This window comes from Scyliorhinus canicula, chromosome 2, assembly GCF_902713615.1.
Source record: "Scyliorhinus canicula chromosome 2, sScyCan1.1, whole genome shotgun sequence".
Lineage (NCBI taxonomy): Eukaryota > Metazoa > Chordata > Chondrichthyes > Carcharhiniformes > Scyliorhinidae > Scyliorhinus > Scyliorhinus canicula.
The window spans coordinates 73,893,763-73,919,791 of record NC_052147.1 but is presented as its reverse complement, the minus strand read 5'-3'; the positions used below and the strand labels follow the sequence as shown (position 1 = coordinate 73,919,791).

At 43.5% G+C, this 26,029-nt stretch overlaps 1 protein-coding gene and 1 long non-coding RNA gene across 5 annotated transcripts in view; one reads left to right on the top strand and one right to left on the bottom strand.

The window, feature by feature from the left end:
• The window catches only part of LOC119954967, a 131,762-nt gene extending 108,976 nt beyond the window's left edge, over positions 1-22,786 (bottom strand). For both annotated transcript variants that reach the window (XR_005458347.1, XR_005458348.1), the window contains exons 1-2: positions 22,552-22,786; positions 16,777-16,889 (exon numbers count right to left, since the gene is read on the bottom strand). This is a non-coding gene — a long non-coding RNA (uncharacterized LOC119954967). The remainder of the gene's footprint in view (positions 1-16,776; positions 16,890-22,551) is intronic.
• LOC119954945 (MAP3K12 binding inhibitory protein 1) overlaps positions 22,318-26,029 on the top strand; it is a 35,762-nt gene continuing 32,050 nt past the window's right edge. The window contains exons 1-2 of one of the 3 annotated variants that reach the window (XM_038780704.1): positions 22,318-22,618; positions 22,784-22,956. In XM_038780704.1, coding sequence (XP_038636632.1) covers positions 22,867-22,956 — 90 coding nt within the window. In that variant the 5' untranslated portion in view covers positions 22,318-22,618; positions 22,784-22,866. Of the gene's footprint in view, positions 22,619-22,783; positions 22,957-23,175; positions 23,329-26,029 lie in introns of those variants that run through there. The other 2 variants (XM_038780686.1, XM_038780695.1) reach the window with 2 other exon arrangements.

Sequence of the window (26,029 nt, the reverse complement as noted above, 5' to 3'; positions counted from 1 at the left end):
ATTAAATTGCCCCTTAATTAGAAAAAAATAATTGGGTACTCTAAATTTTTTTTTAACAGGAAGCTTGACACCATCCAGGACAAAGCAGTCTGCTTGATTGTTTCTCCTTCCACAAACATTCAAACCCCCCACCACCGATGAACAGCGGAAGCCATGTGTACCATCTATAAGATGCAATGCAGTAACTCGCCAATGTTCCTTAGACAGCACTTTCCAAACCCATGACCATACCTAGAAGGATAAGAGCAGCAGACACCTGGGACCCCACCCCCTGGAGGTTCCCCTCCAAGTCACTCACCACCCTGACTTGGAAATATATCACCATTCCTTCGCTGTCGCTGGGGCAACATCCTGGAACTCCCTCTCGAATAGCACAGGTGATGTACAAAACCGCTGGTGCAGTGGTTCAACAAGGCAGCTCGTCACCACCTTTTGAAGGGCAACTAAGGACAGTCAATAAATGCTGGCTGAACCGGTGACACCTGGCAAATTAATTTTTTTTAAAATCTCTTCTGTACCCTCTCTCGTATAATCATGAGGGGTTTTTCCGTGCTCATTCGCTGCGGGCGCAAATCCTATCATGGCTGCTAATTCGTGAGAGGACCAGAACAGGATATGCACCAGGAGATCGCAGATTGAGATCTTCCCTGCTTCCCGCTGGTGACATAATCAAATTCGTGCCTAGCGAGGGTGTGAAACTGATCACTATCAATTTGCACGGATTTAAATATTCCTAAACAGCAATACACCATGGGCGCAATTTAACAGCCTCACCGTGCCTGGCGAGAATCCGTGTGAGTCAGTTCGATCATGGGAATGGCCTAAATCGCAAAGCTCGCCAGGCACCAGGCAGTTTGCAATCTCACCGGCTCTCTCCCGTTGGCGGATTTCAGAACCCACCTCGGGACGGCGAGAATCCACTAATCACCACTTAAAGGCCAATCTCCACCTCATTAACAAGGTGGTCGCTGTATCCAATGCCCTCCTCGGATCAAACCGGCTCGCCAGCGAGCGACGATTAGTGCTGGTCCACACAAAGAGGGACCAGGCGGAACAGCACTTGGAGGGTCTCCCAGACTGTTGATGCCCTTTGGTGCTTAGGGATGGAGCATGGTGGCACTCTGGCTCGCCCCCTGACACCTGGACACATTAGCACTGCCCGGCTGGCACCTCGGCACTACCACTCTGGCAGTGGCCAGGGGATGCGGCTTCCAGGGAACCCCATTAGGAGGAGCTTCCCACTATGTGGGAATGCTAATGGTGGTGGGGGAGGGACACTGAAGATCCACGTCCAAACATGATGGAGAGGGGGATTGGGGCGGGGGGGGGGGGGGGGGGGGGGGGGGGAGCACTGAAGCCCCAATACCGGCAAATGCTGGGAGGGGAGGCCTTTACTTTCACTTTGCGATTGGGCCGCCCTTTCTTCAGATTCAGACAAAGTGTCAGAAGATCTGGAGAAAAAACCTGGAACTTTGCCATTTTGGCAGAAATTTCCACCCCACATCTTTCCTGTTATGCAGTGATCAGAAATGTATGCAAGTGTTCCATTTGCGCTGTCACTAGTGTTTTATACAGGTCTAGCATAACTCCCCTATTCTTGTGATCTAGGCCTTGGCCAATGAAGGAAAACCTCCTGTATGCCTTCTTTACCTCCTTATCTTTTAGTCCTGCTACCTTGAGGGATCTGTGGACATCTACTCCAAAGTTCCTCTGTTCCTCTATACTTCTCAAAATCCTGCCCTTATTGTGTATTCCCTTGTTTTACCAAGTGCATTATCTTTCACTTCTCTGGGTTAAATTTAATTTACCATTCTTCTGCCCACCTGACCAGCCATTCATTTCCTTCTGCAGTTTACAGCTTTCTCCCTCACTATTAATCACATGGCCAATTTTCATATCATCTCAAAGTATATGATAATGACCCCATCTTTAAATCTAAGTCATTCATATTTACCCTGATGATCAACGAGCCAGTATTGAGTCCTGGGAAACTCCACTGGAAACAGCCTTCCTGTCAGAAAAACACTCATCAACCATAACCCATTGCTTCCTGCCACTGAACCAATTTTGGACTCAACTTGCCACTTTTCCTTGGATCATAGGAACGTCTAATTTTATGACCAGTCTACCATGCGGGAGCTTGTCAAAAGCCATGCTGAAATACATATCAAACCCTTATTGACCATCCTTGTTACTTCTCAAAGAATCCTAACAAGGTGTGACAGACACCTTATTGGATCTTTACTGACCATTTTTGATTATTCCATACCCACTATTGAGGTTAGGCAGACTGACCTGTAATTGCTCGTCATATCCTTCCATTATAAACAATGATACAATGCAGGAAGTCCTCCTGTCCTCTGGCACCCGGCTTGTAGCTAGGGAATTTGGAAGATGATGGTTAGAGCTTCTCTTATTTCTTCCCTTGCTTCCCTGAGCCTGGAATAGATTTAATCTTGGCTTGATAATTTATCCACTTTCAAAGATACTGAACACCTTAATATTTTCTTCCTTGCTATTTTTATTTCATCCAATATTTCACACACTCCCTCTGTAAATTCAATGGGCGCGATTCAGCAGACTGAAGTTAATGTCCACTGAACAGCATGTTTAACAGGTATTTCCTGGCGGCGGCAGCACCAAGAAACATCCGACTATCCAATGGCATTTGCCGGTTTATTTGGCCTCTCCCTACCGAGGCCGCACTTGGAGGGTTATCCTGCTGGCAAGCTTCACAGGGTGCCACTTTGTCTGGCAGGCACAATCCCCCCCCCCCCCCCCCCCCCCCCCCCCTTCGGCTCCACTGTTTTTTTGACCCCCCACTCACCCCTCCAACCTTGGAGAGGCTCCTGGGAACTCCCCCACCCCCCATATTTGCCAAGGACCTTTGTGCCCAACCCCTGGCAGTGCCAAGGTGCCCAGGTGCCAGGGAGGGTGCCGGGGGCCATCCTGCCCTGTCCCCGACCACCCAGGCATCTCCACTGGTTTCAGAGATCTCCCTCCAGGTGGCATTATGCCTGGTCCATGTTTGTGTGGACCAGTATTAAACGGCACCCAGGTGAAGGCTCCCAGGTGTGGCTGGTGATTCCAGACGCCTGCTGGACCTGGCGTGCGGGTATTTAAATGAGCCATTAGGTCCCACTGGACAGAATGAGTTGGGTGACTCAGAAACGGGCCGGCACCCAGCCCAGGTCTGATTTGGGCCTCACACGTAATTCACTCATCATGCCTGGATCTGCGCTGGGTACAACGGGGGTCACTGAATAGCACCCAATGTCTACTCCTTTCCTCCTTTTTGTGGAAACAGATGCAAAGTGTTTATTTCAAACCACGCCCATGTCTTCCACCTCCACACACAAATTATATTTTTGCTCTCTAATTGCCCCAACTCTTTTCTTGATTATCTTCTTCCTCCTTATGCATTTGCAAAACGTATTTGGATTTTCGTTAATTGCGCTTGCAAATATTTTTCATGCCCTCTCATTGCAATCCTAGTTTTCTTTTTAACTTCACCCTTGCACTTTCTCTGGCAAGAATGACCCAAAATGCTTTTTAGAAGCAGAATCAGACAAACATCGGTGCTGAACCTAAGACGCAGATATTAGGAGGGGTGATTAAAAGTTTGGTCAAAAGAAGTAAGTTTTAAAGAGAGTTTTAAAGGGCGAGGAGAGGATTGAAAAGAAAGTTGTTTATGAGGGGTGATTACAGACAGTAGGTGTTCAGGGTAATTTATCAATGATTGGAACTGGGTAGTGGTATCCCACATGTTTCAGTTCTGAGCTCACCTTTACTCACTATGCATATCAATGGACATAGAACTAGAGGGAGTGTGTGGACATTTTCAGATGATACTAAAATCGGAGGTATGTTTCAGAGTGAACTGCAGTAACATGGGAGAATTAACTAAAAGTGGCAGCAGAATTTCAGTGTCAATAAGTTTCAGTTGAAACTTTCTGCTCAATAAAAAATGACAGGGAAATGGTATTCTGAGGGGAAGTAGACTCAGTGCTGTGAAAGAGCAAAACAATCCAAGGATATCAGTTCACAGACAATAATGCTGTAAAATAGCTAATTAAATTTGAGGTATTATTTCAAGAATAAAGAACATACAAGCCAAAAGGTAATGATGAGTCTTTAAAATCTTAATAAGAATTAATTTATAATACCATGTGCACTACTGGGCTTCAGGCTATGAGAAGGTTAGTGAGACTTCAGAGAGGATACAGCACACATTCATTAGAATTCTATCTGATATGAAGAAATACAAACATAAAGAAAGGTTTGAAAAATGGGATCTTTTTTGTTAAAACAACACCAATTATGGGGCGATTTCACTGAAGGTCTTTCAAATTATGGAAGGATGAGCTAGAGTAGGCAGAAAGAAGCAGATAGATTTTAGTAGTTAAGACATCAAGATCACAGATACATGATTAAGTCTAAGCAATTTACAATAGAGGACAGGAAAACTGCTTCACACAAAGTTGTGAGGCAGTGAAATTCAATTCCAGGTTCAATAATCATGGCACAAATTCAAATTTCAAATTATACTGGATAGGTGGATGAAGGAAAATAAGTGAGAAGGATGAGAAAACGTAATTGAAACTGTGTGTGTAGTGTGAACATTATCATAGCCTGATTCGGTCACATTCTTTGTTGTAGATTCTACATATTACAAGTTTGAATTTGAGATTTTGGGGATGAAAGGTCAATGTAGGTCAATGAGTAAAGGAGTGAGCACATTTTGTGCAGTTATAAGCAGCAGACATTTGGATGTGCTTAAGTTTATGGAGAATGCAGGAGAGCATTGGAGTAGCCAACTCTGGAAGTGATAAAGGTTTGGATCAGGGTTTCGACAACAAATGGGCTGTGACAGGAATGGAGATGGATGGTGTTACATCATGCAATAAAGCTGCAGTGAATAGACAAGTAAGAAGTCTTACAACACCAGGTTAAAGTCCAACAGGTTTGTTTCAAACACGAGCTTTCGGAGCACGGCTCCTTCTTCAGGTGACGTATAGTGGCAGAAGTGTGTACCATATGGAAGGTGCACTACAGAAGAAGGAGCCGTGCTCCGAAAGCTCGTGTTTGAAACAAACCTGTTGGACTTTAACCTGGTGTTGTAAGACTTCTTACTGTGCTCACCCCAGTCCAACGCCGGCATCTCCACATCGTGAATAGACAAGGCATAGGATTAGAAGCTCAGTTCTCAAAGATAAAAATATTCTGTCCATTTTAATGATTATTTATTCTTTCACAGGATATGGGCATTACTGGCTAGGCCATCATTTACTGCCCATCCTAGCTGGCCATGAGAAGGTGGTGGTGAGCTACCTTCTTGAACTGCTGCAGTCCATGTGGTGTAGGTACACCCACAATGTTGTTCGGAAGGGAGTTCCAGGATTTTGATCAAACGACAGTGAAGGAATGGCAATATTTTTCCAAGTCAGGATGGTGTGTAGCTTGGAGGAGAACTTGCAGGTGGTGGTATTCTCATGTGTCTGTTGCCCCTGTCTTACTAGTTGGCAGAGGACACGGTTTTGGAAGGTGCTGTCAAGGAGCCTTGATTGGCTTCTGTAGTGCACCTTCCATATGGTACACACTTCTGCCACTATACGTCAGTGATGGAGGGACTGCATGATTAATACAAATAATAATTGCTTATTGTCACAAGTAGGCTTCAATGAAGTTACTGTGAAAAGCCCCTAGTTGCCACATTCCACCGCCTGTTCGGGGAGGCTGGTATGGGATTTGAACCCTCGCTGCTGGCCTTGTTCTGTTTTACAAGCCAGCTGTTTAGCCCATTGGGTAATGTGGTGCAAATAAAGTGGACTGCTTTATCCTGGATGGAGTCGAGTTTCTGGAGTGTTGTTGGAGTCACACTCATCCAGACAACTAGAGAGTTTTCGATCACAATACTGACTTATGCTTTGTAGATGATAGATAGGCTTTGGGGCATCGGGAGGTGAATTGTTCATCATAGTTACTCCAAATCAAACCTATATCCTTTCAGCTGTTGTGCTTGTGGTGCTCATTGAACCAATGCAGTATTAGCTAGCTTGGATGAGGAAATGGAAGAGGGTCTGAACAAACCCCAGCCACTTAATATACTCAATATACAGATTGTTCAGCAAGTCATCAGCAACCAAAACACCAGACATACCATGTCCTCTGATGATGGAGACAGAGGATGCTACTGGCAGCCTGCAGTCATAACCCTGCACACAGACAGAATCAGGGTCATGGTTGTTGTCCACAATGCTCCATCTAGCCCTCCAACACTGACTTCATGTGCAATATTTGCAATCAGTTATGCAAATTTAGATTTGGCCCAACATCAAACACGAGACAATATCAACCTACGCTGTAAACCAGACTTTTTAAAAACTTAGTGAAATATGTAAGATCCTGAGGAGACTTGACAGGGTGGTTGCTGACAGCTTGTTTAACCTTGTGGGAGTCTAGAACTAGTGGACACATAATAATTTGGATCTGATTAAAATTTAGGGCAGTTGGTATTTTTAGTCAATTTAACTTTGTATCCTAAATCCATAATTTCTACGGGGCACGAGCAGAGTCAGAAGATGCCTGAGGGAGACAAAGCCTGAGTAAGTCGCGAATTGGGTTCATCCTGGTAAGTCTTTTTCAAGGTTTGAATATAGATTAAGGATCAAGCTCTGACATAGAACTAACAACCTTCAAGTAAGTTAGACTATCTTGTTAAACAGGAAGTGCCTGGTAGTGGCAGTTATCTGTCAAACAGCTGAAAGTAGTTGGTTCAATTGGTACTACTTACTATAGCAGAAAGCTAAACTAGCCAATGACTCATCAGAAGGTTTTTATAAGAGGCAGCCTTTTCAAACGTCACAATCAGTAAGGGGCACACAAGAGGATAGGCCTGACAGAGACTGAAGCAAATTAGGTTCACTGGGGAATTTGGGGCACAGAGGAAAGAGCTGCTCTCAGTAAGGTTTATTGCAACTCATAAAATGTGTTAAGTACTAGTAGGATTTATCAGTACTAGTAAATTTTATTAATAGTTATAAGGTTTATTAAGTTAAGATCTAGTAAAATTAATACAAATAAACCAAAGCAAAATAAAGTTTAAGGCAAGGCAGGGCAGCTTGGTAACATTAGATGCTTGACCTGTAGTATGTGGGATGCAATGGATGCTACAAATAGACACCTACATGTGCAGGAATTGTCACTGGCTGCAGAAACCTGAATGGCTGGAGTCACTCTAGCACATTTGTAAGACTGAGCTACATGGATAGTGTGTTCAGAAAGGTGGTCACACCATAGGCTAGGAACATAGGCAGAAATGGAATGGCAGTTCAAGAGAATCAGGTAGGTAGTGTAGGAGTACTCTTGAGGTCTCATTCATTAATCCATTTTCCATTTTGGATGCTGGCAAGGACATTGGTTTCTCGGAGAAGAGCAGTCAGATTCAAGTTCATGGCGTCATGAATGGCTCAGCTTTGCGGGCAGGGGGGTGGGAAATGAAGAGCAGGTCAGTGATTATAGGTGATTTGTTAATTAGAGAAACAGACGGATGCTTCTATGGTCACAGACATGATTCCTGGGTGGCATGTTGTCTCTTTGGTGCCAAGGTCAGGGATATTGCCGAATGGCTACAGAACATTCTGAAGGATGACCAGCCAGAGGTTTTATGGGTTGAGTTTGGAGTTGGGAGAGAGATTAGCCAGCAGGACCTCGGGTAGTAATCTCCAGATTCCCCCCAAGGCCACATCCAAGTGAGTATAGAAATAGGAGAATCCACCAGATGAATAAGTGGTTGGAGAGATGCTGCTGTGTGGAGAGCTTCAGATTTCTTGGGTATTAGAACTAGTGCTGGGGAAGGTGGGATCTGTGTAAGCCGTATGATCTCATCTGAACCAGACTGGGGAAAATGCCCTAACAGGGAGATTTACTAGTGTTGTTGGGGAAGGTTTAAACTAGATTGGCAAGGTTGGGAACCTGAGGGTAGAGTCAGATAGGACAAAATTCAGAACAGGGATGGGAGACAAAAAAATAACAAGTGACTCTGCAAGACAGAAGACACAAAGGTTTAAAGGAGTACAGCACAGGAATTTAGCAGTGTTAAAAAGTATATATTTAAATGCAAGGAGTATAGCAAACAAAGCCGGTGAGCTGAGAGCACAGAAACTCATCGCAGCATAATATTACTACAATGGAAACCTGGCTTTAAGAGATGCAAAATTGGCAGCTCAACAGCTTTAGATATAGGGTGTTCAAACAAGATAGAGATGGGCCTAAAATAGATGGGGGTGTATATCATTGGTTAAAGATTCAATTACAGCTGAGAGGAGGGGCGATATGCTAAATGAATCACAAATAAGGACATATGGGTTGAGCTCAGAAATAACAAGGGTGCACCGATACTACTCCCAAGCAGTAGACTCCCAAATAGTGACAGTGAGATGAAAGTGCAAATATGTAGGCAAATTTGAGTGTAAAACTATAGTTAAGGATTCAACTATTCTGATATCACTGGGATCTGAAAAGTGTAAAGGGCACAGAGGGCACAAAATTCTTATTCTGCATTCAAGAGAATGTTTCTAGCCAGCTTGTAACAAACCCAGTGAGAGGGAGCACCGGGGGGGCCTCTGATGGGGTCTGGCCCGCGATCGGTGCCCACCGATCGGTGGGCCGGCCTCTCTAAGGGAGGACCTCCTTTCCTCCGCCGCCCCGCAAGATCCATCCGCCATCTTCTTGCGGGGCAGACTCAGGAGGACGGCAACCGTGCATGCACAGGTGACGTCATTTACGTGGCGCCGGCCGCGTCATTTACGTAGCGCCGCTATTTACACGGCGCCAAGGCCCAGCGTGCGTAAATTACGCGACGACACTCCTAGCCCCCCCCGGGGGTGGGAGAATAGGGGGCTCGGAGAGGGCTCCAACGCCGGAGTGAAACACTCCGGTTTTCACTCTGCACTCCAGCGTCGGCACTTAGACTCCCGTTGGGAGAATTGCGCCCCCTGTGTAGATTAAACTCCGTTCTGACAGACTATGGAACGTCACATCTGGAGGATGTCAAGGAACTTCAGAGAGAGACACTTCAAAGGAAGAGATGTGACGCAAGAACTGAATTGCAATCTCTTATGGTTGCAGAAATAATGGAGGTTGGTTACCATCTCAGCAGAAACCATCTCCTGTGAGTTACATCCCAGACTGTGGCCATGGCGTGAGTTGAAAGAAAGCAATTTTGAGCAAAAAGACATGTTTGTATTTTTCCTCTTCTATGAATACACACGAAAAGAGTTTTAAAAAAAACAATTTCAACCCTGGTGTGTGCACTTATCTGATGTTTTAATTCTATTGTGACGTGTTGTGAAGGTCACAGCTGAAGAACATCCATTAGCATCCCTGCACCAACAGTCTCTCTGATTGTTGGAAGTCAATAAAGCCACAATCGACAAGGAAACAGGACAACTTCTATCAGCTAACCTGCAGAACCAAGAATCTGAAAACCAATTGCTTAACCGCCAAAGTCGGTGCTACTGGAATCACTCAACAAACACCTGCAACAAACACCCGCAACACTTCCACATCTACTCCTCATGGACAAGCCAGCGACTGATTTGTAAATTACGTTTAAATTTTATATTTTGACTCACTTCCCATTTCTAATGTGTATGAGTCTGTTGTGGTTTTTATCATTTTCTTCTGTGTATTAGTACCTAATAAACTCACTCTTTCTTTAACTCAAGAAAGACTGGTTAAATTGTCTCCTTTTTAAAACATAAATGCATGTGGAGTAAGAAAACTTATCCACAAGAAAAGGGAACCTTTTTAATTAATCTTGTTGTGGCCAACTGAGGTAATTGAATAAAGAAGGGGAGCCAGTTCATCCCCCGTCTCAGGAGAAGAACAATTGGGTGGTATATCGTCTGGAATCATAACATATTGGGGGGCCTCACCCATGACCGATCGTAACTGGTCTTGGGGAATGAAGCTAGGCAAGGTGAAATAGCAGTGAGTGACCATTTTGGAGATACTGACCATAATACGGTTAGATTTAACATAATTATGGAAAAGGAAAAGAAGGAACAGGGGCAAAAGTTCTAAATTGGGGAAGGACAAATTTTACGAAGCTGACAGGTGATCGAATGAAAGTTGGCTTTTTCTCAGCGACTTGAAGGGAAATCAGTGACAGACCAGCGGGAGGCTTTCAAAAGTGAGGTTGTATGGTCGCAGTTTGGGCATATCTCCAAAGGAAAATGGTAGTACTGCCAAATCTTGTTATCTAAAAGCATACTGGGTCCGATAAAGCAGAAAATGAAAGCTAATGATGTTAGAAAGCCTGGAGGACTATAGAAAATATACACCCCATCCCCATATCCCAGTAACACCAACTAACCTTTTGGACACTAAGGGGCAATTTAGCATAGCCAATCCACCTAACCTCCACATCTTTGGACTGTGGGAGGAAACCCATGCACACACGGTGAGTGCAAACTCCACACAGTCACCTGAAGCTGGAACTGAACCCGAGTCTCAGTGCTAGCCACTGTGCCAATGTGTTGCCACCTCACCATCAGCTGTTAGGAGGGGAGGGCGTGGGTAGTTAGCTCTTAATTCTCGTTGTGGGGGAAAGGGCGTTTCTTTCCTGGTTGGGTTTTGCATAGTTGGTTGTTTTTTCTAATACTGTACTTTGTAATATCCATTTTTCCATGTTATTTTGTTCAATATAAATTAACATTTTTTAAAAAAAATATATATTTTTAAATTAGTAAATAAAATTTGTACCTTCAACATTTATCTTCTTTCAGGCTTTTCTGAATTCCTGCACTTACGTATAATTGAAGGCCCAGCTTTAGACTGTGTTGCTTGTTGTGTTCTCTCTTTAATTGGCGCTGTTTATGGCGGTTAATATGGTTGCCTTCCTTAATTCTAATTACGTTTGCTCAAGAGTCGCCAGGTATCTTTCGATACCGCCACAAGGTTCAAAACTGAATATTGATCAGACTCGATACACCCAGTGGCAGACTGGCCAGGGTGTCAGCTCGCCCGATGGCAAGTGGGCCCCTGATGAAGTGGGCCTCCTATGTCAAATAAAAATGCAATAAAGAAACAAACACAGACAACTGTTTTAGTAATAAAAAAGGAATAAGAAAAAAAAGAGAACAGGACACAAATAAGCAGTACATGAAAAGGAACGAAGCAGGGGAGGTAGTGGAAGGATGTGGAATAGGGGGGCCCGGGTCGGGCATAATTAAGGAAATTCCATGTTTTCAGCAAGTGTGTGTGAATTTAAAGATAAAGTTACAATTCGTGATTTGAGGTGGTCAGCAACTTCAAAGGATATCAAGCAGTAGTCTTGGTTCAGCCGGTACATCGGTCCGGGGCCCGGAGAGCCAAGAAGGGGCCCGTGAATCTCTGAAGGGCCCTTAAAAATTATAATTAATTAGATAAATAAATCTCCAACTTCTTTCCTGAGATTTGTATTCTAACTTAATAAAATACAATTGTTTTTAAAAAGAGCAATACCAAATAAAAATGCAATAAAGAAACAAACAAATAATCACTCAGTGTATGAAGGAACGAAGCAGTGTTAAACGGATGTGAAAAGGAGTGGGGGGGGGGGGGGGGGGGGGCTGGTTCACCCGGGTCAGACATAGTTGGAAATCCACATTTTCAGCAACGGTGTGTGAATTTAAAGATAAAGTTACAGTTCGTGATTTGAGATGGTCGGCAACTTGAAAGGATATCAAGCAGTACATAGGGTCGTGAGGTCACCGAAAAGGAGAAGCGATACCTTTGGCCGTGAATCATGAGGTCAAAGATATTGAAGTGATAAGCCATGATCGGTAAACTCAAAGGGTTGCGACTTGTAACACTACACTGGTATCAAACTGGACATGTTAACTTTGGTCGTGGGACCATTCTTAATGTCTTACTATAGTCGGACCAAACTTCTAGGTTTCAACAGTTGTCTCAGTTGCTTACTGGTGTGAATACTGGACAGTGGATTGTCTCCTCTTCTGAAGCTGCATAGGCCACAGTAGTATTGACTAATGAACATAGCCTATTGAAGTGTAAGTAAGTTATTTTATATTTTTTTATCAAATAGGGGTTTATCTGGCATTCCTTCAAGTTATTCTTGCAATCATCAATATTCATTTTTCCCAATGTGGGCTATTTTTAATTAAGTTTTTATTTCAGGAATATTACCCCTACCAGCATGGAAAAGGAAAAGCATAAATCTGGGTCACTAAAATGCAAAGAACAAAAAGAAGCAGAAAGGAAGGAATCAGCCAAGTGATGCAGGCCTATTACAGAGTTTATAATACCACAAGCACAATCCACATCAATATCCAGTTCTGCAACAAATAATCAAGAAGCAAGAAACAATGCTCATGGTGATGATGCAATGACATGCGAGTTACAAGAACAGAGAAGAGCTACTTTGAATGTAGAGACAAATACAAGTGCATCCATTACTAATCAACCCTGGCCCAATATTTATTTTGGCTTCCTTGTTCCGGTATCTGTACTGCCTGTAGTTGCAACATCTGAACACATAGCTTCAACTAGTGACAGGGAATCAGATATTCCTTCAAGCATAAATGACTTGGTTTCTGAAGCACATCCTGTAAATGAACCTACGCAAGAAAATGAAAGATCAATTACTGGAATCTTCCAATACGCATCACGAGCAAAGCTAAAACAGTTTTTTGATGAACATCCACTTCAGCCACTTGATGATCTGCCATTTGATGCTCGTTTGTATGAGAGGAAAATTATGAATGACTCAGTCCCAAGAAAATGGCTAACATATAACAAAGAAAATAGATGCTTATATTGTTCATCACCCTTTGTACGTGGCTTTAGTGACTACAGGCGTATTAGCTAGAGCTTGACTTTACATGAATCGACAACAAACACATGTCAGAAATGCTCAGCAATATATCAGTGTGGTTAATGATGGCACATTAGATAAATTTTTTGCAGCATCACTAATTAAAAGGTTAGAAGTATTGAAGCAGAGAAGTATTGTCATGAGGATTATAGACATCATAAAGATGTTAGGCAAGCAAGCACTTCCTTCTCAAGGTCACAGAAATGAATCGGCCAAAACTCTAGATAATGAGGTTCTGAATCATGGCAATTTTTTAGCTACAGTGCAGTTGATGGCAAAATATGACCCCATTATGGCAGCTCACATTTCTGCAGTGCAAAACAAGTCTAAACAAAGAATCAAACGATTAGAGCAACAAGGAAAGGCTCAAAGTAAAGGCCGTGGTGGACTTGTTACATACTTGAGTAAAACAACTATAACCATGTTCATCAAAATTATGAAGAATATGATACAAGAAATAATTAGTCATGAAGTTTCTCAAGCAAAATATTATTCTATTCAGGTTGATTCAACACAAGATAATTCATCCATCGATCAGTTTAGCATTATTATTCGGTATGTGCTTAAAGGTATTATCTGTGAGCGACTACTTTCAGTTGTGCCAAGTAATGATGGTACAGGACAGGGACTTTTTGATCTATTGATTGAAACATTACAGCATCTTAAAATTGACCCCCAAAAATGTTTATCTGATCGCACAGATGGCGCTGCAAGCTACCATGGCCAGTATAATGGTTTACAAAGTAAAATTGCTGATGTGGCTGATCACCATGTTCATATATGGTGCTATGCCCATGTCTTGAATTTGGTGATAACTGAAACAACAAAATGTTGTGTGCCTGCAGTTTCTTTTTTCAATTTGCTCCAGAATATAGCAACTTTTGTGAAAGCATCATACAAGAGAATGGCTTTATGGATAGAAGTTGTTGGAAAACATCTAGGACAAGAAAAAATGAAACGATTAAAGCTAATTGGTGAGACCAGATGGTCAGGAAAATCCAATGCAGCAACAACTATATTTGGACGTTTTGATGATGCCGCTGCCAGTACTTTTGTAAATCTATTGACATGCTTATCAATGATACAAGATTCAGAAAAGTTTGATGCAAAAACAAAACGTGAAGCAAATGTTTTACTTCAAAGTCTTCTAAAGTTTGAAACCATATTGATAGCATTTACTTACTTGTATATATTTGAAACTACAACCCCGTTATCAAGTTATCTACAGACAAGTGGTTTAGATATGTTTACTGCATGGAGTTTGGTAGATTCAGCTACAACAAAGTTGAAGGAACAGACAAGAACATTTGATAACGTTCACAGCAAGGCTTTGGAATTTGTAAATAAATGTAATGACAGGATTTCATAGATGAATATGGATGAAAATCAAACATTGGAAATTGATGCGTTGGAAACAGCATTGCCAGTTAAGAGGCAGAGGAAGAAGAAAAGAATGGCAGATGAGTTTATTGATGATGAAAGAAATTCATCAGATTCTCTAGCTGATTTTCGAGTAAATGCGTTTAACCTAATAATGGATCGCATTTTCCAGTCACTAGAATCACGCTTTGTACAACACAAACAGTTGTATAAAGATTTGTCCTGCTTGGACCCAGCAAAATTTAAAACTATTCCAGAGAAGGGCCTTGAAGATGAAGCATTGGAAGGTTTTATTAAGCTGTTTCCACAAATCAGCAAAGATCAAGTAATATTGGAATTGTTTTCTTTTGCTTCAAACTTTGATGTATTAAAGCTATTGCTTAATAATGGTGAGAATATGGATTCCAGTTGCAACAATTGTAAAATTTGCAGCACTTGCCCATCGTGTGTACTAAAAATTCTGTCATCCAACAGACTTCATGACAAGGCATATGATAACCTTTATGAACTTTATAAAGTCACCTGCACAATATCAGTTACTCAAGTCCAATGTGAGAGGACATTTTCAAAGCTAAAGATCATAAAGACAAGGTTAAGAAATTCGCTGTCTGAAGAGAATTTGGAATCATACATGTTGCTATCCATTGAAAAGGAATTGTTAGATGAATTGGATGCAGAAGCAATTATTGGCAGATTCGCACAATCATCTAGCGAACACAAACGATTGCTCTTAATATAGTGGACTGCATGCAATGCTCTATTGTGATTTTGAACTACCTGTTAATGTGTAAATTGTGCAGTAAACTATTAAAAAATTTCAACCAATTACTTAAAATTAAAAAAATAAATAAAAAATTCAATTATAACATTCTGTATTTACATTTGGTATCTACTGCCAGTAATATGTACAGTACATGTACACTGTAATTACTAACAAATACACATTTTTTTCCACAAAAATTTTAATTGTAACCTTTTTTCCATATGTATTTTTTGAAAATTTTATTTAGTCGTTATGAAAATTAAATGATAGAATTGTAGGTGTGGGTGGGCCCCCTTTGTCTCCTGGCAACCAATATTTTTAGACCCAGTCCGCCACTGGATACACCAGTTAGTAAGTTCAAAATCAATGCTCCTTTATTTACAAACACAGTCAATTATACTCATGCACAAACTCTACCAACTAAACTATCACTGCTACTAAAACCTAAACTTAGCTTCGGGAGCCCACTCAGTCAGAGGAACAATGGCTGTTGTCCGGTTCTGAGGCTGCTGGGGTCGAACTGGTACGGAATAGTAGCTAGGAGCGTCTATCTTGTAGCGTGCGTTGACTTTGAACTTACTTGTTCTGGTGCAGCTGCTAGGCAGGCCTCTCGTCGCTGAGAGCCAAGGCCAGGAAGAACGATTCTCTCTTGGGGGCTTCTTCTTATACCCGAAGGGGGCTTCACGTGCTTTTGGGCAGGCCTTGAAGTTGGTCCCAATTAATTGGACCGTCTCTTGATCATCGGTATCGATTTCCTCCAATAAAGGGGTGGCTGCCCTGATTGCTGGGCGGGCCCTAGGTGGGCGTTGTCCTGCTTTGTTCTAGTCTCCTCTGGCGCCGGGGTGCCTGCTTTAGTATTGTTTACCTAAATGTTTCTCTTTTGTCCCCGGAGATGGCTCATTAGTATGGTAATGGTTTTGCAGTGTCGGTCTTGTCTTGGAGCAACAGCTCCAATCAACAGACAAACCTTGCACCTGTTTGCTTTCTCAGCATTGTTCATTTTCCCTTCATTCTCTGCAAAGTGTCCATTTTTTAATCGGGATGTGGCCACCCAGGTGGCTACAACTGTGCCAATTCAGCTTATGTAGGACCAGTCTGAATTGGCTGGCTCACAGACAGCAGCAGGGGCTCTGCCAGAATGTCAATGATAGGAGCATGAATGCACCACAGAGCCAATGCACTCACCCAACAGCATCTGAGCAGTCCAAGTACTCCATTACAGCACATATTACTGGACCATGAGAGCCTGGAGGCTCCTTTGAGCACTGGTATGCTTAACCAAGACGGCAGTAGTCTGAGCCTACATGTCCGTGGTTTGCATGGCAACAAATAGAGATTTCATGGCCTTTGTCTGTTTCTACGGCAGAGCCCAGAAGTTTAGGATCATTTGCGCTGCAATGGAAGCTGAGACATCAGCCATCAGATGATGTATCGTGGTTGGGTCTACAAGTGTTATGATGAAGTTGGCCATAACTTACACCTTGAAAGGAAAGGACTCTACTCTTTTTCAGTGACAACAGGTGGTTTATAGAAAGCTTGCCAATGCATCAACCATTTCACTGTGCAAGCCCATCAGTTTTTCCCTATGTACTGCCTCAACCAAGTCCGCAACTGAGTGCTCTGCAAACATCCTCTGGGGAGTTGGAACATGAGCTACCCTTTCCCCTTTGCTGTAACCCAATCTTCCCATAAGACTCATGGCACTTAGATTCTGCCTTTGTACTACCTTCGAACGAAAATTTGATACAAGTACCTGAGCTGGTGACTGGGAGTCAGGTAATAGTGCTACATCTTCAGGGGTCTACTCTTTCTCTGGTCCTTTATTCTCAGGCACCATTGACTGGGCAGGCAACAGGTCTTGAATACCTGAAAGCATAAATGCACAAATGAAGGGCTGGAATGACGGAAGGTGGTGTGGGTGAAAAGCAAGAGGTGCTCATCTGCAGTTAGTACATATGTAACAGATTCTGGGATGATTTCAGAAGGTTCATAGGCAGGAACGTGACAACATCCCAGATGGTTACAGTGCTAATAGTTGTTATTGCCAAGCACCATCTTCTACAAGAGCCTTTCCTGACCCTCGGCCCTTCTTTGTTCCTCCCTCCTGCTTTGTGTCACCTTGTATTGAGAGCGAGGGTAGAGGGTTTGTCAGTGTGTTGAAAGGTATTTGCGAGATGTGTCTGTCATAGATGAATAACTGGACATTGTGAAATGATTGTATGAGGCTTGCAGGAGTGGTAAATGTATGGAAGTGAGGTTGCTGTTAGTTAAAAAACTGGATAAAAGCAAATTACTGCGGATGCTGGATGATGTACCGTCAATTACCACGAGACGAAAATGATGAAACAATCGAGGCTTTATTGCACAAGATGTTGTGCCTCCTGCAGCTGGGAGCAGCGCAGGAAAGCATACACTTCTATACGTCACCTGCTGGGAGGAGCCAGCAGGCTGGGATTTACTGTGGTACCTGTAATACATGGGCAGTACCGTAACACATGCAATGTGTTACCAGTAGTGTTTACCACACTGGAATCTGAAACGAAAAAGAAAATGCTAGAAAATCTCAGCAAGTCTGGCAGCATCTGTAGGGAGAGAAAAGAGCTAACGTTTCGAGTCCGATGACTCTTTGTCAAAGCTAACAGACAAAGTGGGAAATATTTATACTGTGGAGTGAGAATGAAAGATGAGTCATAGCCACAGAAACCCAGGGAAACTGGGTGCTAATGGCCACAGAAACCAAGGGTAAAGAGTGCTAATGGCAGTCCCCAGAGAGGACAAAAGATGTGAAAGGTCAAACAGCAGGGAAACTAGCATCAGAGGATGAAATGTAGATGTGGGGGCAGGGGAAGGGGAAGCAAAGAGGAGAAAGGAGAAGGAAAGGTGGATAAGATGGGGGGGGGGGGCAATTAAATATTTATCAAGAAAGAAAGAAATGGTAAAAGACAGTTAAAATGAAATGAAAACAAATGGGTCGAGGTGGGGTAGAGCTGATCATCTGAAGTTGCACATACCCCATAAAAAGGCATCTTTTATTGGGTATTTGGAACTTTCCTTGTTCCAGGCCTATCCGGGCCCCCTCCCACAACTCCTTTACCAATACATTGATGACTATTTTGGTGCCGTGTCATGCTCTCGCCCGGACCTGGAAAAATTCATCAACTTCACTTCCAGTTTCCACCCCTCCATCACTTTCATCTGGTCCATCTCAGACACTTCCCTTCCCTTCCTTGATCTTTCTGTCTCCATTTCCAGCAATACACTCGTGGTGAATGTGATTCACACCGGATTATAATCTGTACATACATGTGTCTATATTGTAAGTGCAGTTGCACTACCTGTCCTCCAGGGGGAGTAGCTCTGGGAATGCTCGAGTAGTACGGGGCTTCTCCCTTGGCTCTGCCCAGGACTCTCCCCCGGAAGCTGCTGTATAAAGATCAGTGCCACATGGTCAGCCGGCCAGTTCACCGAAAGTTCAATGGCTAATAGGCTGGCTCTGTTGTGAGTATATTAAAACCGCTATTCTAATTCTACAAGCACGTGTCCGTAGAATTGTTGGTTCCAACAACACTATCCACTAATATCCACTACAAACCCACTGACTCCCACAACTATCTGGACTACAGCTCTTCGCACCCTACACCCTGTAAGGACTCCATTCCTTTCTCTCAACTCCTTCGCCTCCGTCGTATTTGTTCCGATGATGCCACTTTCCAAAATGTTGCCTCGAAAATGTGTTCCTTCTTCCTCAACCGTGGTTTCCCACCTACAGTTGTGGACAGGGCCCTCAACGGTGGGTGGTCCATCTCCCGTGCCACTACCCTCGCCCCCTCCACTCCCTCCCAGAACAAGCATAGAGTCCCCCTCTCTCACATTTCATCCCACCAGACTCCATATGCAAAGCATAATCCTCCTCTTTGCTTCCCCCTTCCCCTCCCCCCCACATCTACAGTTCATCCTCTGATGTTAGTTTCCCTGCTGTTTGACCTTTCTCATCTTTTGTCCTCTCTGGGGACTTCCATTAGCACTCTTTCCCCTTGGTTTCTGTGGCCACTAGCACTCGGTTTCACTGAGTTTCTGTGGCTATGACTCATCTTTCATTCTCACTCCACAGTATAAATATTTCCCACTTTCTCTGTCTGTTAGCTTTGACAAAGAGTCATCGGACTCAAAACGTTAGCTCTTTTCTTTCCCTACAGATACTGCCAGACCTGCTGAGATTTTCCAGCATTTTATTTTTCGTTGCTATTAGTTACAAGTGCCGAGTCTGTATTCAATGGCGTGAGGGGGATCTCATTGAAATTTACAGAATACTGAGAGGCCTAAATAGAGTGAATGTGGAGAGGATGTTTCCCTCATAGGAGAAACTAGAACCCGAGGGACCAGCCTCAGTTTGAAAGGACGATCCTTTAAAACAGAGATGAGGAGGAATTTCTTCAGCGAAAGGGTGGTGAATCTGTGGACCTAATTGCCGCAAAAGGCTGTGGAGGCCAAGTCACTGAGTGTCTTTAAGACTGAGATAGATAGGCTCGTGATTAATAAATGGATCAGAGGTTATGGGGAGAATGGGGATGAGAAACACATCAGCCATGATTGAATTGCGGAGCAGACCCGATTGTCCGAATGGCCTAATTCTGCTCCTACGTGTTATGAATGCTAGAGATTGTTAATCAGTGCGAGTTGGAGGTCTGGTGTATTGAGCAGTGTGGGAGATTTGTTGTGTGGTTGGTTGAGATGACATTTAAAGATAGGTTCACTGGCCTTGATTGCTCAGATAAGGCCAGTGAACTTTATCCAGCACTATCGCCAAATCTCCTGTTTAGACACATGAGCATTCATATCCATGGCTATCTGTTAACATTGTTTGCTTGTATGTACCTATCTGTGGGGTCTCCTCTGGAAAGATGCCTTCCCTCCTCTCAACATCTACTTTGTCCACGCCTCTTAACATCTTAATACCTCAATTAGATCTCCTCTCATTCTTCTAAACACCAGAGAGTTTAAGCCTAAATGGGCTCAATCTCTCTTCATAAAACAAACCCCTCATCTCTGGAATCAATCTATTGAACCTCCTCTGAATTGACTCTAATGCACTTACACCCTTCTCAAGTAAGGAAACCAAGACCGTACACTGTACTCCAGGTGTGCTCTCACCAATGCCTTATATAGTTGCAGCAACACTTCCCTACTTTTATACTCTATTCCGTTAGTCATAAATGCTAATATTCCATTTGCCTTCCTTATTACCTGCTGTATCTGCAAATTAGTTTTCTGCGATTCATGTATGGAGACACCCAGACCCCTCTGCACTGAAGCACTCTGACGTTTCAGTCCAATTAGATAATAAGTAGCCTTTCTATTTTTGTGACAGAAATGGATCACCTCATACTTATCCACATTGAACTCCATATGCCAGATTTTGGCCCACTCACCTAACCTCTCTATATCCATCTGTAAATTTCTTACTTCCTCACTGCAACTTACTCTCCCACCTGTTTTAGTGTCATCTGCAAATTTGGCTATAGTATCTTTGATCCCTTGTTACGCCACCATGGGCAAGTGCACAGTAGATTCCAGCCCCACATGCCCCGGAGTCATAACTCAAGTTAATTAACCAATAAAGTCATACTAAACAACCTGGAATCTTTGGCGCTTGGTTTCCCATTAATTACAGTCACCAGGTTTGTACGTTTAAACACAATTAATGTTTATTTCTAACTAAAACAAATGAAATATGCAGTGAATTCAGTTGATTAAATGTCCTTTAACACCTGGCACCCCCTTAACTACTCCACCCTCTATCTACACACACAAGACAAACACTGAGGGGATAGAAAGGTGAAAAAATAATAAGGACTAGGGTCAAAAGAGTAGGGTCCATACTTCAGATGATGAATTCTTCAGTGCACTCTCTTCACAGTATGAGTGTGACTTAAAGTCTCTGGAATACAGCATGAAATCATCTTCTTTGCAGCTTGGCAGTACATCATACCCACAGCATTTCCAGGAGAGTCCTCTGGCTCCAGAACCAAAGTGAAAGTAGAAAACCAGCCTTCTGACTCTGAGAAGATTGTAAGTGGGACCAGAACCAACCACCACTGGCAACTGGGCAGGCACAGACATCTGCGCAAATTCATTGGACACTAGCCAAATCAATCAATCTGAGTCATCAATGGTGTCTCCTGCTGCTGCAATCCTCTGCTTGAATATAAAGGCAAAGGTCGCCTACAAGCCTTAAAGATATAGGCTGCATTCAAGTCACAGGTCCATTACTCATCCATGAATCAAAATGGTTAGAGTAAAAAAAAACTAATACATTTCCCCTAACCCCATTAGAAAAGCTCAGAAGACCCAAGAAGGTAAATCAAAACAGCGCTTAAATTTTGCCAAAAAGCCACAACGCAGCATACAGCACAAAGGTCTTGGCCAGGACTACTGATCCTGCAGGTCCTAATCCCATCCGGCTTTTGAGGTGATTTCAATGAGCCCCAGCTGATGGGCCTCCGCCCATTAGCAAAAGAGTTTGTATTCCGCAAACCCCAACCAAAGATCAATTGGGTCGTCCCTATGGGTCTCGTGAGGGTTATTATGCCCATGTGATCTTAACTTGTGTATAAACCTTTTGTGCACTTTATGAAATACCTAGAAATCCAAATATACTACATCTGTGGGATCCCCATTATCCACTTGGTTTGTTATAACTTCAAAGAACTCTAGCATTGCTCCTCCCTACAACCCCCTGCCCACCTGCTGACTCCTCAGGCTTTGTAAAAATCAAGAACATAACATTTTTCTTTTGATGCAGAGAACAGGCCAATCCTATTCCTGAGGACCTCCTTGTGGCTGAGTGGGCTATGTATTTACAGAAGCACAGAGCACTTGCAGGTAATAAAGATGCTTGGATGGGAGCAAGGGGTTTCTCCATACAGATTCTGAGTCGTTGCCCAAATAAATATGGGCAATTGGCATCCCGGGAAGCCAAAATAAAGGACCTGAGACAAAAATTACAGGACGATTCCATAAGATGTCGGACATCATCCTCCCACCACTTTTATTTTGGCATGTTTTATTCCTAATCTCCACACATACTGATTCAACTTCCAGATCTTCTGAACCAAGATCCTTTCTCACCACTATCCTTATGTAATTATTTACAATGAGGGCTACTCCTTTTCCATTCTGTCCGACTTTGCCTTTCCCCCATCTCTGCAAACTTTCCCAGCCACCCCCCCCCCCCCCCCCATGCTCCCATACTGGCTATTTAAATCCATGCTCCCATACTGGCTATTTGCCCATTCCCCACCGTTTTCAGCTGCCCTAAACTCCAGAAATCCCTTCCCAGCGCATTCTGTATCTCCACTTTCAGGACTCTCCCCAAAAACCTACCTCTTTAAGAAGTTTCACACCAGGTTAAAAGTCTAACCAGGTTTATTTGAAATTTTGGAGCGCTGCTCCTTCATCTCCTACCTTTTGCTTCCCGTCCCAATATTTATTTCCGTGGACGGAATTCTGCCTGATTAAAAATACTCACCCCCTTCGGGGATATTTCGCTGGAAAATGCTGGAATCGAAACCGTAAAGGCCGCAAACGTTTGGCAGGTCAGACTGCATCTACAGAGAAAGATGTGTTCCAGCTTTCGTGAGAACAGAATTGGGTGTTAAATATTGAACTTTTATAAGTATTTCAATGAGTAACTTCAGTTATTGAAGAACATTTTTGTACTCGATGTTGGAAGCATTTTTTTTAAAGAAGTTTTCTTTTGTAGAGATGCCTACCGGAGGAGGATAGTATTTTTAGCCCAAGGCAGAGCCGGTTGCCGTGGAGCTGTACCTGGGGTTTGGGTGTCATGGCGACGGCGGGAGCGGGGCCGGGGGACACAGAAGGGATCCAGAGCTTACACACCCTGCTTACCGCGCTCACTCGGCTTCAGCAGCAGGTCTGTTACCGAATTTCGCTTTGTTTGCTTGATTCAAACAGTCCCCTTTTCTTTGTCCTAAAAATCTAAGGAAGGCCGGAACCGGAGCCGGGGCCTGAAGTAGGAAGGGCGGCCCCGGTTTTAAGTGGCTCCCCCGGGCTGGTTGAGCGGCCAGAAGCTGCCGGTCTCCCGGGCCTTTTTTTTGTGCCCGGTGAGCGAAGCTGCCCCAAATGCAGAGTTAATTTTAGGTCGGTCCAGCTCCACCCGCTAAAAAAATGATCAGTGTGCCCGACGGTGCAAAGTGGGCCGTCAGTTCAGGTTGGCATTTTTGTTTTGAAGGTGTAATTTTAAAAGCAGAAAATGCTGGAAAAGGAAGCAGTGTCGGTGTTTCAGGTGGGGACGAGTTATTCGAAATGAAAAAAATGCGCTTTACGCTATAACGTCTGCAGCATGCTGTGGGTTCCTTAAGTCACCCACATGAAGAACTTTCAACAAATGTAGTTTATTCCTGAGCTTAACAACCACACTCGTGTTCTGCCCCTGCTCCCAAAAGTAACTCCTTTGCTCCCGCCTTATGACCTCTTGTAGCTGCGTTCTCACTTGACCACTTATTAAGTCGACATCTTCCCCGTTTAGTTGGAACGCCCGGTGGCGTGAGATGTAACGGTGTGTGCAATAGGAAACTATGTACAGACTGTTTCATTCAACAAACAAAATTACAATGCATAACTATTTACATATATATTGAGGCACGGATTAGGCTGTAGCAACTGGTGCATAGTTCATGCCGTTCATGGCATCTCTCTTTTACGCCCTCCTCCCTTTCTGTTGGGAAGACAATTGAAACTCCAATGTCCTAGGCTAAGTGGCAATAAAGTCCTGGAATCGTGTGTTCGGCCTGCTCAGGTGCCCTGAGCCTGTTATTATACCGGTTGGTGGTGATGCAGTCTTTGTGACCAGTGTCCTTACTGTTAGCAACATGAGATGTTTAATCTGTGTGATCATAGTTGCAGGTTTTTCTGCATTTGCCCCTAGGAGCACTGGCACTGCTCAGGCACTGGTGCAGGGGGCTGGTACAAGAGACCGGATTACTATAGTGCTGTGTTATTTGTTGGTGCTGGTTCTGCTACTTGCAGAAGGTGACGATGATTGCGTACATAGTGGGCACTATCTGAGGCTACCACATAACTGTTCGGTTCTGTGCCATTACTATGTACCACCGGCAACTGGTCATGGCCAGATGTGGTCTGAATCCTGACCACTTGATAAGGTGTTAGAGGGCTGAGTCGATGGGCATCTCGATCATAGTGCGTTTTTGCTTTTCAATCTGCACTGCAAACGGGCATCTTTCATGTCTAGGCTGCAGTAGAGCCTTAGCAGTAGAAATCATGCCCCAGGTGTGCAATTGCCTGCATGTGATGTCTGCCTGTAAGGCCTGTTTGAGTTCTTGAATTCAATGAGCAGACAGTACCTCTATTGCCATGTCTATATCTTCCTCATGGTCTGCTTGGCCTGTGGCGGCTTAGAAGGCATCAGAGAGGGCAGCAGCCAAGTACAGCTCCTTGCTGTATTTATAGATCACGCTGAGGATGTAGTGTTGCAACTTTAGCACCATGTATTGCAGCCTTGTAGACGCAGTGTGAAGAGGCTTCTTTAGGATGATTGTGTGGCTGGTGATCTGTTTCAACAGTTGCTTATGAAGTCATGAAATTTCTGACAGGCGAAGACTAAAGCAAGGAGTTCCTTTTTGATCTGTGCTTAAGTGTTGGTGAGGGTCCTTGAAGCAAAAGCTATTGGTGTGCCATTCTGGATGCAGATTGCTGGGAACTGTCAGCTGATGTGAGTGCAGGTGATCAAATGTCAAAGTATTGTAATACTGGTAGGCCTACAAGTGCCTGTTTGAGTCTGTTGGAGACCACTGTGTGATGCTCCTCCCAGCACCATTCAGCATCCTTGTGGAAAAGCTCACAGAGAGGTCCAGTGACCCCACTCTAACATGGGCTAAACTTAGAAAGAAAGTTTAACATATCAAGAAAGCACTGTAGTGTGCTTGTTCATGGGACTGGCCATCTGACGTATAGCGCTTACCTTGGCTTTACACTATTAGCTGTGAGTAAATGACCCACTTAAGGAACCTGGTTGATCCTGACCCTGAATCTGCATTGAAGCTTTAATTGGATGATCCTGATTCTGTTGAGGATGAGACAAATACATGCACCATGTTGTTGCAGAGCATGACCCCAAACAAGAATGTCATCAATCATCTCGCAAAGTTGGCTTGCAAAGAGTTGCTCCATGCACCGCTGAAAAACCTCACTGCTTGTGGAGATCCCATAGTGCATGTGAAAAAAACAATATGTGCTATGGGAGACATGAATGAGGTTAGTTTCAAGGATTTCTCATCTATCAGGATCTGCCAGAACCCATGTTTTGCATCGAGAATGCTAAACACCTTGGCATTTGGCATGTCTTATATCACCTGTTCCACTGCCTTTATAGGGTGATGTGGTCAGAGCGAAACTTTGTACTGGGTCAATGCATATCCTGACATGTCATTTTTTTTTACTGCGATCACCATTTCTGCACCCATTCTGTGGCCTCATCTATAGGAGTTATGACACCCAGTGCTGTCATCTGGTCCAGGTCATTAACAACTTTCTACTTCATGGATACTGGTATTCTTCTCGGAACACAGACTATTGGTGGTACCGAATCATCTCATCTCGTGTGGTGTACAACTGGTAACTTACCAGTGATGTCACAGTTGAAGGGGTATCTATATGCTGTCATCTCTGGGGCTTGGGAGTGGTAGTGAATGCACTTCTAGACCAACTTGAATGAACTCCAAAATGCAATGCTGTCCCGAAGCCCTAGTAATGGCTTTACCTTCTGGTCAAATTTCCGTGTGTGAAGTGGAGGGCTGCTACACCTTTGGGGTGGGTTGTCTATCTGTATGTTCAAGGACTATGATGAAGAAAGGGAGGTTGGAGATGGCATGGTGTGGACTGGGATTGGTTTTTTGAGAGAAAGTTTGAAGGTAGATCTGAACGAATAAAGTAGAACAAATGAAGTAGAATTGCTAACAATATTGGCT